The following is a 14,500-nucleotide window of genomic DNA, read 5'->3' as shown; positions in this document are numbered from 1 at the left end:
GGGTCCGTGCTATGTGGAAATAGACCGGGAGCTGCGTGTTATCATGCCGAGGGATAAATAAAAGTCTAAAAGGGAAGTATGGGGGTATGGTTGAATTGATAGTCAGACTTGAAATTCAATAGCAGAATTATAGAATTTTAACTGACAAAATGCAACATTCTTTTCTGATATTTCCACCTTTTTTAGATTGAAGTATATTTAGCTTTTACCACGGTATCATATCTTTTCTATGAAGTGTTAGGGGAAGGCCGCTGTATCAGCATTTTAACCATTGGACATTAAAAGTCTGCAGTGACTGATAATGACAATCATATTGATAGCAATACATATACAAAGGAATGGATTAAACAGTAATTATGTGCTCTCATGTAACGTGAGCAGTAACTGATACAGTTGCATGTCCGGCTAACTATTCAATTAATTAGGGCCCGAGACCCGACGTAGTCGGTCGAGGACCTATTGTTTTCGCTATGTTTATTATTATTATTCTTATGCTGGCACTTTGCAAGGGGAAAAGAGGGTCTAGGCCTAAAGTTGCATACTTCAAAATTCCCACACATATCAGGATCGGTGAAAATACTTATCTGATTGGGGTTTCGGAAAAAACACGAAAGAATTCGCTCGGTGGCGCCCCCTTGTGTTGGAAAAGCTAATACTTTTTTCCAGCAATGGCCGATTGACTTGAAATTTTTTACACATGTTCACTTGGACCTGCTCTACAAATATGTTCAGGGGGTCCATAAAATGCGCCTAATTAGATTTTTAGATTATTAATTAGATTTTTTTTCCATTTTCTCCTAAACCCTTGGTCCGATTTTCACGAAAAGTCCGGAGCTTCATTATAGGTCCAATGTCCAATGTCAAAGATTGTTGATATGACGTTGCGTTCAGAAGATATAGACCAATTAACATCTAGGGGGCGTGGCCTAATATTTAAAGACCCATAACTTCCAAATAACTTTGTCCATCCTCACCAAATTGCTAGCATATGTTCACATTGCATCCCTTAACCTGATTTTTTTGTAATATTTGAACAGTAGGGGGAGCTTCAGTGAATTTCTCAATATCGCCATTTTTAGCCTTTTTTCGTGTTTTTTTTCACTTTTTTGACATCGCAAAACTGCAAACTCCTCCTAGAGCTTAAACCCGATTCATTCCAAAATCTGGCCATGTGTACTAGAGACCTCGGCAATGAAAAGTTATCAAAGGATTTTAAAAATATAAAACTTTGTGCGTTCGGACATCTTTCAAAGTTACGCCATTTTCCATAACAATGTAAGTTGTTATAACTCGGCCATACATAATCTAATCTGCTCCATATTTTTTATATGGCATGACATACTGACCCTAAAGACATCTATATGATAATTTTGAATTCAAGTCATAGCACCACTCAGTGGCAAATTTTTTAACTTTTCCTCACGCTTTGGCGAGTTGTAAAACAGTGTACTCCTCCTGAAGCTTAAACCCGATTCATTCCAACGTCGGGCAGTGTGATCTTGAGACCTTAGTAGTCAAAAATTAAAGGATTTAAAAAATATAAAACTATGTGTGTAGGGCGCGACCGCAAAGAACACCATTCGCCATGAAAATTGAATTTTTTTTAACTTGGCCATACATTATGTAATCTGCTCCATATTTCTCACAGGTCATGCATGACATACTGAAGACATCCATATGTTAATTCGAATTCTAGTCATAGCGCCCCCTACAAATATTAATGTAAGCAGCCCCAGTGCTACGTTTGGCCTACATGTCTAAAACTTGGTAGGCATATGTAGACGAAAAAGAAAGTCTCTTGGGACCATGCTCCAAACTGTACCGGAAGTCGGCCATTTTGATTTTGGTGTGATTCTTTTCATAATTTAGCCCATTTCTCCTAGGCATATCATCGGATAGGCTTCAAATGTGGTCAGTGGTCTAAAATCCTTGGTGATTAAAGGTTTTCAAAATCTTGTTTCGTGCAAGGCGATTGCCGCGCCATGAAGGCAAAGAGGTTTTGGGGGGCTAAACATGCTCAAAACACACCCAAACTTAGCACACACATATGCTGTCTTAAATGTAGTTGTATGATATGATTTTAATCCTTAAAAATTTCAGTCCAAAAAGCAGCTCTCGCAGTAGGTTTGAGATAAACATCAAAAACTTGGTAGGAGTATGTAACACATATTGATTTAAAAATAACTACTCTAAACTGTACCAGAAGTCGGCAATTTTGAGTTTTGTGTGATCTTTCCGTTAATTTCTTTTTAATTCCAGGCTAAATTGCCATGGTTTCCCTGTAGGTGGTGTTTTGACTAAATATTTGCATGATAGTGCCATGTTGATGTAGTTGAAAGTTAACAAAACAGTATTGTCATTTGCTTTGACTTTAATTTAGAGTTTGATAGTGCCCTCTACAAATATTAATTTGTAAAAATCAGGAAAAAAAACCTGTAACTCATGGACGCTTGGTCCGACAGTCAAAGACACTCTGCCGCACGAACCTGCGTCCAGCAAGTACCCTCGACGTGCGTGAATTGTCGAGGGCCCGATCAATGCTGCTCGCAGCTTTAATTTCAGTTTATTTTGTATAGCCTAATCACAAATTACAAATTTGTCTCAGAGGGCTTTACAATCTATACACATACAACATCCCTGTCCCAGGACCTCACATTGGATCAGGAAAAACTATCCAAAAAAAAAACCTTTCACAAGGAAAAAAGGGAAGAAACCTTCAGGAGAGCAACCGAGGAGCAATAGATGTCATGTGTACATAATGAACAGAGTTACAACACATTCAATGAATATGACCGAGATGAATAATTAGTAGTAGTCATGGACCATGATCCAGATTTCCATGAAACAGAAGGAGGAAGAGAGGAGAGGGGGCATCAGCAGGGCCATGGTAGGGGGCAGGGCCACGGAGGCAGGAGGCCGGCCCGTCAGGCAGGAGGCATCGCAAAGGAGGCTGGACCAATGAGGCCAGGCCTTTGAGAAGGAGACAGGGCCATTGGGAAGGAGGCCAGGTTCAGGCCATGGGCTGGATGCAGGGGCAAGGAGTCAGCACCCAGGACCAGCTTCAGACACAGCCAGGTTCAATGGACCCTATGAGGCGAGAAGGCACAAAGACTCCGGGGAAGAAGTAGAGTTAGTAATGTACAATGAAGAGACGTAAGAGAGAGGAGCTCAGTGTATCCTAAAACGTCCCCCAGCAGCCTATAAGCCTATAGCAGCATATCTAGGGGCTGGACCAGAGCAAACCTGTGCCAGTGCTAACTATAAGCGCTGTTAAAGAGTCTGTCTAAAGTCTACTCTTAAATGTGGTTACTGTGTCTGCCCCCCGGACTGAAAGTAGAAGCTGGTTCCATAAAAGAGGAGTTTGATAACTGAAGGCTCTGGCTCCCATCCTACTTTTTAGGACTCTAGGAACCATGAGTAGCCCCGCATTTAGTGAGCGCAGCGCTCTAGTGGGGCAATATGGTACTACAAGCTAGTGATGGCGAGATGAAGCTTCCTGAAGCATTGAAGCGTTCCATCCAATTGGTTCACTCATGGGCCAAAGCTTCGTTATGCTTCATTTGCTCTACTCAGTGGACAATAAATGTAAAACATGACTTTGGTGTGTGTGAAGCTTTGAATTGAATAAATGAACGAATGATGTTTGTGATGCCAATACATAAATCATGAACTTATTAATATGGTGTCTGTCTTTATGATACAATGGCGGGCGTAAAAAGAGAAAGTGGAAACAAATTGGGGAGACTGTGCTTATGTTACTAGGGACAACATTTTATTCATTTTTGTTTCAAAATAGCAACATTTCCACAGTGCTGGGCTTTAGAAAATACCCCATCACAAGTCACAGATGAAGCTGGGGTAGAGAAAATATTTTACGTTAGTTATTATTACTATGTGCATACCTTATTAGTAGAGACCAGCTCAATATGTTCCCAGACAGGGGAAAATCTCCTAATTCTTGCTGGATCCATTTAAAAAAAAAAAAGAAGCTTGAATACTTTGCAAACAAATGTGCAATAAAGTCCCAAGTCCACAAAATGTGATTGGGGAATCCATTGCGTTTCGCTGCCCGTTATATTTTTAATCGCGCACCAAATGCGAACCATTTTCTGAATCAGTCACGTGGTACGGCTTCACAAAAATCTTCCTGGAGAACTCGACACATGCTTCGACGCGAAAAGACACATCACTACTACAAGCTCCTTAAGATATGATGGTGTATCACCAATCAAGGCTTTGAAGGTGAGGCCAATTGTATAGTCTCCAATTAACTTAAACTGCATGACTTTAGACTGTGGGAAGAAGCCGGAGAACCCGGAGGGAACCCACACTGCCACAGGGAGAACTGTCAACTCTACACGGAAGGGATCGAACCCGAGCCCCTCTTGTTGTGAGGTGACAGTGCTAGCCACTGCACTACCGTGCAGCCCTGTTTGTCAATTTAATAGGTAATTTCAAGGGAGTCAGAGTTTTTTGTTGTACCATTTAGTTTTGCGTGAAACCACTCTGTGAACTACAACTCTCGTTTTGCACAACTTAGCAAGGGTAACTTGTGTTCCACGCACAAATGTAACGTTATCTTACCCGGTGTGTTTTATCCACTTCTTTTTTTTGTTAGCCACAAAGCAAAGAACAAGCAAGACCTGTTTCTGTGAGTACTTCCCGTGAACACACATCCATTGTAGCTACAGTGTCACCCATGCAACCTTTGGGTGTGTTGGATTTCTAATTACGTATTTTCACAGTCTTTAACAGTTTGGGACCAACTGCGACTTTCTTGATGTGATTCAAACGAGATAGAAAATTATTTGTTTCTCACCCGTGGACTTTGTTACATTTTGCTTGCCGAAATAAGGTCCCATGTTGGTCAACTGGAAGGGGCGGGACTCTCAATAGACCGTTTTTGAAGGAGGAGCAACAGGCAGGTTGTATTGATTTCAGCTGTGTTGAGCTACTGAACACGACAAAAGTAGAGGGAATCTGGTCTTGGAGGAGATCCAGTCGGAGGAAACGGGAGAGACAGACAAGTCTGACCTGGCACCCATTTTGAGCTGTGTGCTCGAGGGGAAAGGGAGCACAATCAAATAGTTTTTTTTTTTTACTCAGTAATATATTTACTGCCATCACCACATGGAACATTTTCATTTTAACACCTCATTTAACACCTACTTTTACATTATTAAAATCTTCTTTGTCCCTGTTAAAGTAAGTGAAGAAAGTCCGCTAGTGCAATTGGAAATCTTTTGTTAGCAACACATTTTCAGATTTCAATCCTCTTTAGGATTGTTTTGTAATGCAGAGGTAATTTGAATACATCAGACATCAAAGTGACCATCAGTAGGATTGAAGGTATTAAACCATGCACATCTGCACACGTCCATCTGCATGGAGAATTTCTCTCACCATTTGGATTTGTTCTTGTATTCTTTTCAGACTTAAGACCAAACAAATGAGAAATTGATGAGCTGAGAAGGCTGTTTTTTATTTCTTTGCACTGCATCAGGGACAGAGTGCTGTGTAAAACAGCCATCTGGCTGGCTGAGACTGTAATGAGGAGACCTGCGCCTTGGTGGACAATTCAATCTAGCTAAGGCCTTTTGTTTGTATGACCGAAAAAGTGGGGGGCTGTTTAGCATTTACTGCTTCACAGGATGGTCAAGTCCTACGCTCGGGTCCCTAGGTAACACTACTTTTTAGTCAAAACGGTTGCTTATATTCACACCAATATTTGCTAATTTTTCATGCGAGTAGATTCCATGCAAAGTCAATCCACAGAGGCGAATCAATGCGAATCACTGGCATCCTGCCATTGGTGAATCAAACTGGCTACAGGTTCTCTAGTAGCGCTGGAAGCAGTCATCCAGACGTAGTCGGTGAAATTCAGGAGTTTGATGTTCTGACTATTGTGGAATTTCCACAAGTATAAAGCAGAAATAGTGGTTATTTCCACGGTGGATAACGGAAATGATAACTGTTTTTACGGAGACAAGCCACGTAGATAAGGCGCGAATGACGTGAATTAACCACAAATAGTCGGGCGAGGAAGCTCACACAAGTACATTTTCTTTTGGTGTGAACGCAGCATTAGGATTTGACAGTGAATAATGATGTGAACTTCTTGTCTTTGTGTGTGTTTTACAATTACTATGTTTACACACACACACACACACACACACACACACACACACAAAGCCCCCTTCCAGAGCTAAACCAAGGCTGGCGTGTTTTAAGTGTGTTACAATGATGAGTAATGTTTCCTGCTGCCTCTGTGATACTTTTATACTCAAGCCTTTTGTCAGCAATCATCCGTCTCCATCAGAAATCTAACTTGAGTTAACCAGAATTTACGTGATCCCTTTCCTCGATTTAGTTTTTTTTGTTCACATGCTATTGAAGAAATCAGGTTAAGGAAATAAAGACCCAACAATATTTTTGTGTCTTGTTAATCATTCTGTATTTGAAGCCACTGTAAATGTGTGTTTTCTCTCCGGCCCACTTAGGCATTTTTACTGACAGTCGGTGGTACCCTGCTTCGCAGTTATGCAAATTAGATCTAACCACCCATGGGAGGTTGCTGTGAAGCCGTATTAAGGGATAGAATCTGATTTGTTTCCCACTCCATTTTAATACAAATGTCATGATGAGTTATTGGTTGCTGTATTCATTCACTCCTCTCCAAACTGTCCATAAAAAAATCTCATTGCACCACCAATAACCTTCTCCATGTACATTTGGCAGTTTGGTCATAATCGAAACCTACGCTGTCCTTCTTCATTTCATTTTTTAATCCATCTAATCTAACTATAAAGCAAAGGAATCGCAGTCTCAGAGAACTTGTTCATCCGATCAACTTCACACACGGGGGATGTATATGGCTGAGAACCCATGGACGCAGCGTAGAAGTTGTGGCAGTTTGGACACACATGTTCAATCCCCTCGTTGACTGCAGTTCACTTTTGTTGCTGGATGAACGAACATTACAACCAAACTGTGCTTTGCTTGCCTGAGAGATAAGCGGTACTTCGACAACACTGCAAACACCACTGTCAGGGGACACTGCAATCAGCAATAATGGGAGCGGTAACATTTTTTGGGGGAAAGGCATGACCCGCCCTACTCTGCCTCTGATCAGCCTACCCTGATATTCGTACTCCAACTCTTACTCTACCTTTGCTCTTTTGAGAAAATCAATTTTTATTAAAAGTATCTGGTCTCTGGTGAAAAATAAGAATGAGTGGAGATTTATTTTCTTATTTGTCTGCAGGGCAGGTTTTTTTCAGCAGACACATGATCCGTTTAATGACCGTGGTTGCAACAGTAATGTTACAGTAACGACCTCCCTGTAGTCCCGTCCTGCTCCTGATCTTTCACTGCCGCTTCCTGGCAAAACCACAAAACCTGCGATGAATAAATAAAGAAGTGATTTGCTTAGAAGTTGGTTTCTGCCACACAAACTTCTGAATGATGAGCATGTTGTAATGCATCATGTACAGGGCATGTAGCTCAACAATCGCATTGATCAACAGCTGAAATATGCGGTGTGCTATTTTGAAAACATTAATTTGCATAGCAGCATTTGCACCATGTCGTTGTTTTTATCAACTCACTTGGAGATTTTGAACGCAAACTTTCTAAATACACGTTTATCTATTTATTTGTCTCTTTTCCTCCTGCTCTTCTTTCCCCTTCTGTCGTCCCTTGCAGGTATGCATTGTGCAAAAGAGGGACACCGAGAAGATGTATGCCATGAAGTACATGAACAAACAGCAGTGCATAGAGAGAGATGAGGTCCGAAACGTCTTTAGAGAGCTTGAGATCCTACAGGAAATTGAACATGTTTTTTTAGTAAATCTCTGGTGACTATCCTATGTTTTTACACTTTCTATGTGGTCTGTGCTGCCTGTGTCGGTCGTCTGCTGTGTCTGTCTGTGCATTTTGTATATTTATTGTGTATATACAAGTGCATGCCCCCTCTAAAATTCGCATGTGGAACTTTGTGGAAAACCCCCAGATTCATTGATTCATTAAGGCTTGAGGTAAATCTTCCTCCAGAAACCAACAGCTGTTAACTCTAAGAAACAATTTACACAGCGGAGATATTTCGGGATATTAATTTTGACTCTGGGCCTGTGAAGCCCACATTTGATAATTGCTGTGGCTCGAAATTACCTTACTCTTCCCTTGAGTCTGATATGTGGGTGAATGGAGGCTGCTTTCATTATTCAACACTCATCTCCGAGCGGGACACATTTCTAAATGTAATTGGGGACCTGGCACGGCATATTACACAAAGCACATTACTCCTCTGTAATTGGTGGAATGATATTGCGCGTGTCTGTCTTCACTGAGCAATGGAGGAATATTTTGTTTTTTGCACATTTAATGATGGATTGACTGTGCAGATGGCGGGTAGATGAACCAAGACTTTTCCCTCATCCAGTCGTGTAAGGTTTAAGTTTAATCTGCGGGATATTGTTGCTCTGCTAGAATAAACTGAGGGCAGTTTAATGAGTGTACAGTAGTATCCTGTGTATTTTTTATAGTATAATTCCCTGCAGGAGTGTATAGCTGCCAAAGCCTTCTGTGTTCTAGTTCCCCATGTGTTGCTTTGCTTTTCTCTCTCACCCTCTCTCATACTCTGCACTATCCAGCACTTAATTTGAAATTTCCATTAGTCACAAAGATGCGGAACTGTATCATTGGGGCTACGTGGGAATGAGAAGTTTCACAACTCGCACCTCCTCTCTCTGCTTCACAGAGATGCTCCACAGAGGGCCTTCCCATCTCACGGGGAGCATATGGAAAACATGAGCTCAGGCAGGAGTTACTCTGCAAACTGTGCTTGATAATTCACATTCTCATTCAAATCCATCAGTTTAATAATGAGGATGATGTCATAAATATGAATGGTTCAGTTCAAACTGATTACAAAACAAAAAATCAGATTTAGCTTGTGATATTCTTACAGACAGAGTTTTTGTTTTATTATCATTGTTTCTTGATAGAGACATTGCTGTTGATTTCAAATAGCCTTTTGGCGGCTTTTCTTGACAGTCGTGTTCCCCCTCCCCCATCGGGCTAAGAGCTTGCCTACTTGCATTTGGCTGGCCCTCTTGAAAAGCATTAGAAAGCTTTCAAATTCGCACAATAGACATGGCATCATAGTGAGGCTTACAGAGAGCAAAAGGCACATCATCAACAGACTGTCACACTGCAGTCCGATTGTGTGACAAGAGAAGGACGCCATCATACAAAACAGCTGTGTGAAAGTGCCTGGATGCAGCTGTTAGAATGTGAATCTGTCTGTCGGGCGCACAGACCCAGAACTTGAGCAGCTGTGTTGATGTGCATTTTTGCGATATTGCCAGACTGGTCCCCCGCAAAGCCACCAGAGAGAGTAACAATGTGCATCTGGAATTTGTTTTGCCCCCCCCCCCTCCCATTGTGCAAACCAGAGGAACCAAAAATACAGTTTAGATTGGTTCCATCCTTATCATGTGAATGGATTCATACAGGACTGCCCTGAGGATCGTCTTCTGTTACAAGAGCTTTCTTGCTGCACAAAAATGTATAATTGAGGGAAAGTTGTGATGGAGAGAAGCACAGCAATATAAAAAGGGAAATCAATTTGTAGCTTGAGTCCATGGTAAGTTTGTTATACTCCAGTTTGCGCCGACACTCTATCTGTACATGACAGCAATGTTATGTGTTGCACCTGTATGTATCGCATAAGCTGTCTGTTTCATTCAGCTGCTGCTTGAGACAACATCTCAGCCAGTCAGATAATGAGAAAGGACTGAGAGCGCCCCTTCATCTTCCTATTGTCTCCCCTTACTGTAAAACAACGAGGTACCTAATTGGTTCAGCGCGTGGGTATGTTGTTTAACCAATTTCCCACAGATCAGAGAGTTGCCAGTATCCATAGGCTTGTCAAACAGATCATTACGATTTCCTCTGCAATTTGGCACCTCAGCGTATTATTAATGTGTGTGCGATCGACCAGCTGGGGTTTCTGGGAACTGCCTATTCTCAAAAACAAACAACAACAAAAGAAAACAAAAATGCAGTCACGAGAAATTCCAGCTTTGATAAAGCTCCATAGGAGTGTTATTTCATTGATGGAGTGCCAGGAGGGAGCCAAAGAGACACTCAGCCAGAGTCTGAGAGAGTGTGAGAAAACACACCAAACAGCTGTCAGAGGAAGTAATGATTCCTGCAATCACAGAAAGAAAGGGAAGGGTCAGAGGGGTGCACAAGACAGTGCTATGGAAGTATTTGGCATTGATTTGTTTTGTCTTTACCACACACAAAGACACACTTTCTGTCTGTAAACAGGGTTTTGCATTCATTTAGACAGCCTGAATTCCGCCGTGCTTTTGAACAGCTCCATCCAAGTTCATTAGGAAGCAACCTTGTTAAAGCCCACACTGAAATCCTGTCAGCCAGGTTAAAGGCTGCCTTATGCTGGGCGGATGTCAAGTTTGCAGCCCACAATAATTGCTGCGACCATTCCCTTGCTGCATAGATATGATTTGTAGGAGTCGAGGGTACAATGAATGGATTACTTTGAAGGGGAAGAATCTGCTGCACACACAAAATCCACACAAATTCTTGTTAGGATTTGTGACACATGTGAAGACGCCGTCTTCTTCTTTTCCTTGCGTGTCTTTAAAACCCTCAAACTGCAAGGGGTCATATCCCCCCTACCCAGAAGAGGGGTATAACCAGCATTTGGGCGTAGCAAAAACCGCAGTCCCCTGGTCTATGGAGTATAGTACATCATTAGCAAGGTTTCGCCTTTGGCGTTACATCACAACAGATCACTCTCAAACAGCATCACCCATTCTCCCCGAGGACCACGCAACGCAGCAGTGAATCATGACCAAATGGATGCTGCCACAGTGATGTTGGAAACAAATGAGGCGACGAGGGTAGCTGGGGTTGTTGCAGCAGCTGTCATCAATGACTTGGTGCTTTAAACACAGTCCCTTGGGATCGTCTTAAAGGATTTTAAAGGTTTCATACCAAAACAGTGGTGAATCAGGAGTGGTATATGGCATTCCTCTTACTGTCCATCCCTTCATCAGAGTCAGACAGCAGGCAAGCGGAGTGGTGAGGATGGGGTGGCGTGTCCTATTCAGCCTCCATTAGGGATATTGATTTCAGGCCTGTATGGAACAAGGCCTTGGGAGACTGAACAAATTAGCCTCTACACGGCCTGTCCGCAGTTATAACGAGCCCTGATTAGCCTTAAATCATCTTCATAAAGAAATGGGATAATTTCCAAAAGCACAGGAGTCTGTTTCTCTAATATAGCATTGTGCATCCCCACATTACTTTGCCCTGGATTTGCAGTCTTGAAGGACTTTAACCAGAACTGCAACTTTTTTGTAGGACATGTCCTACAAAAAACTTTTTTTAAAGTAGCTGTGGTTAAAGTCCTTCAAGGCTGCAAACAAGTGCACCTTGTGAAAGCAGGCCAGTGGAGGTGCTTTACGGCAGCTGTGAGAGGAGAGGCGGCGTTCGCTCACACCATTGTTGCCGGAATCCTCAGAGGAGCATGCTGGTGTCTTGTGATTGAGCTGTGTAGCCAATTCCAGCCAGCCCATCTCTATCATCAACTTAATGTAGGCCATTGAAACTTTGCAGACTAACTGGAGCCAACAGAATCACAAGCTCTTGTTTTTTTCCTCAAAACTGCTCTCTTCCGTTTTCCTTCTCCTCCCTTCCTCCCTGCCTCCCCGCGGTCATTTGTCATTGTGGCCTGATTATTTCAAACATTAAACATTATTTTAACCCATAACCCATTTGTGTTCCAATGGGTGCAGCTATATTTCATGGATTTAGAAGAGATGTACTAGTCAATATGTAAATATAGACAATTGGCAAAACATGAAGGGATGTGTGAAAATATCTCTTGAGCCTCCTCAACTCTGCAGAGCAGAAATAGTATTTCCTGTTTCAACAAAAACGTTCTGCTAAACCCACTGTACGCTACCTTTCCCAGCACCAAACGGCACAACACAATAATGCATTTAGCAGCCTAAGAAACAAATATTTCCCTCAGGAGCTGGTAGAAAGAAACAGAACTGAAAGGAGTATTGGATATTGGAGCCACCTCTGCTCAAGGTGTCATCTTGCATCATATGTTAGAGCGAAACTAATGTGCAAGCAGATTGAATGATGCATGCTACTTAGTACTAGCTAACTTTAGCAAGCTCAAGATGTCCTCCGTGACCTCCAGCATGCACTGGGGTGTCAGTACCATGGTTCTCTGCCATGGTTCTCTGCCGGAAAAATGGTGGATTGCGCCCTGCAAGTTGGGAATGAATCAATGCCCCAAGCTAGGAAGTTCCAAGTATCTCTCGGTCATGTTCACGAGTGAGGTTAAAATAGAACATGAGATTCAGTGCTGACTTGTGGTGAAGAGGGAGCTGAGTCAGAAGGTACCAGTGCTCTTGATTTACTCTGTCATGACTCTCACCTATGGTCATGAGATTTGGATAGTGACCAAGAGAATGATTTTGATACAAGCAGCCAAAATGAGCTTCAGTTATAGGGTGGCTGGGCTCAGCATTAGAGATAGGGTGAGGAGAGCCTTTGCTCAATGCCTTGAGAGAGGCTTAGCTGAGGGGGTTCAGGCCTCTGATCATGATGCCTCTTGGACGCCTCCCTTTAGAGTTTTTTTCCGTCACGGGCAACCGGTAATTCAATTCAATTCAGTTTATTTTGTATAGCCCAATATCACATCGGAGGTCCTGGTAAGAGGCCCAAGGGTAGATTTGTGAGATTATATATCTTATCTGGCCTCTGCGTTCCTCAGGAAGAGCTGGAAAATGTTTCTAGGGAGAGGGACATCTGGAATACTACTTAACTTTTTACCCCCTGGATAAGCAGAAGAGAATGGATTGATAAAGATCTGCTCATATGGTCTACATTCAATGACTCTTCAGGAAATACAGAGCTACATTCTGCATGCAACAAACATGTTACGGAAGTAGCCGTAAAATTATCTCTTCTTGTTTGGGGATTGATGCAGACACAGATGATTGCTGAAAATGCAAATGTAACGTTGCATCTCCCTTCATATAAAAAGGAGCCAGTTGAGTGGTTCTGGCATCTGATTAGGATTCTTCCCTGACACGTCCTTAAAAAGGTATCCCAGGCATGTCGATATGGGAGTAGACTCAATGTGCTGGACACATTGTATATGTTATCTGTCCGAGGAAAAACTTTGGATCCCCCCTGGAGCATGCTGAGTAAGTAGAAAGGGAGCAAGTAGTACCACTTGATTGTACGTATGAAAAGTGATTTAAGTTAATGTTTGAAGATGTAAAAACGAGAGCCTCGAGAAAAACGTCCAAATCCTGTATACTTTGGCACATCTGGACAACTGTTACGTGAAGTGTGCGTCACATTTCCGCTTTGGGAAAGTTGCAAAATTGTTTGAAGTGTTCTGACCCCTTTCACCTGACCCCAAGACATGAATTTCAATTCAGTTTATTTTATATAGCCCAAAATCACAAATTACAAATTAGCCTCAGAGGGATTTACAATCTGGTCAGATGCCAGCAAACTTGGTGGGAGTCTTAAAAGGGACAAGGCCTGTTACCGCCGTGGCTTTCATTTCCCACAGTTGTCGGCCCATATCTGACATCTCCTTGTCACCTCAGCGAAGGCGGGGAAAGAATTGACAATCAGACTGAGCCGCTGAGGTCTTTCTCTCATGAGCCCAGATATTTCGGCAGCGGATTGGGAAGACTGTTTTGTCTGAGATAGCAAGTGCCGCCTCAGAGGAAGCTCATCCGTCAACTGGATTCTGTGAATCAGACTGTGACAATGAGGTGATAAAAAGGTGACAGTGAGGAATCCCTGCCAACGGCAACAACATCCCAGGGCTGGCCATCTGCTGAGGCTACTCTGTTTTAATAGTGAGACTGATCTATGAAGGGTTGGGGCAGGTTGGTTTACTGTGACATGATGTAGGTGGCTGTTCTGTCATTTCCTATTGAGTGAATGCTTACAGGACTGTCTTGCCATAGTGGTGGAATGAGAAATACGAATAGTGTGAGTTTTGTACCCTTTGATGGTAATACGACGTGTTTTTTGTCAGTAGTGTGCTTTTCGGCCATTATCAATCCCATCACATGAAAGCCAAGGCCCTTTCATCAATTAATCTGCTCAGTGTTTTAGGAGAAGAAGAAAGAGCCAACAGTTCTGCAAATGTTTTTTTTCTTTTCTTCTGTGGAAGAACCAACAATCTGTCAAAGAGATGGAATGATTTTCTCTCTGCAGCAGGCCCCATTTCTTACAGGAAATTGCACCTGAATAGGTCTAATCAGAATGTCCAAGAGTGTTCAGGGCCAAGCCTGAAGACAAAGAGGGAACCCGCAGCTATAAAAAGAAGTAATACTGGCACAGTATTGGCGCTTAAATGGGAAAATAAAGAATTGTCTCAGCAGTGACCACATTAATACCAAGTTTGATAGAAGAAACGAAT

The 14,500-nt window shown here is 42.3% G+C and overlaps 1 protein-coding gene across 2 annotated transcripts in view; it reads left to right on the top strand.

Annotated features, from left to right (window-relative positions):
- LOC117743817 (serine/threonine-protein kinase 32C-like) overlaps positions 1-14,500 on the top strand; it is a 64,571-nt gene that overhangs the window by 32,388 nt on the left and 17,683 nt on the right. For both annotated transcript variants that reach the window (XM_034551691.1, XM_034551692.1), the window contains exon 3: positions 7,705-7,856. In XM_034551691.1, the coding sequence (XP_034407582.1) occupies positions 7,705-7,856 (152 nt within the window). The remainder of the gene's footprint in view (positions 1-7,704; positions 7,857-14,500) is intronic.

The sequence above is a fragment of the Cyclopterus lumpus genome, chromosome 15 (assembly GCF_009769545.1).
Source record: "Cyclopterus lumpus isolate fCycLum1 chromosome 15, fCycLum1.pri, whole genome shotgun sequence".
Classification (NCBI taxonomy): domain Eukaryota; kingdom Metazoa; phylum Chordata; class Actinopteri; order Perciformes; family Cyclopteridae; genus Cyclopterus; species Cyclopterus lumpus.
Note: the sequence above shows the minus strand (reverse complement) of the source record. Positions and strands in the feature narration are given on the sequence as shown.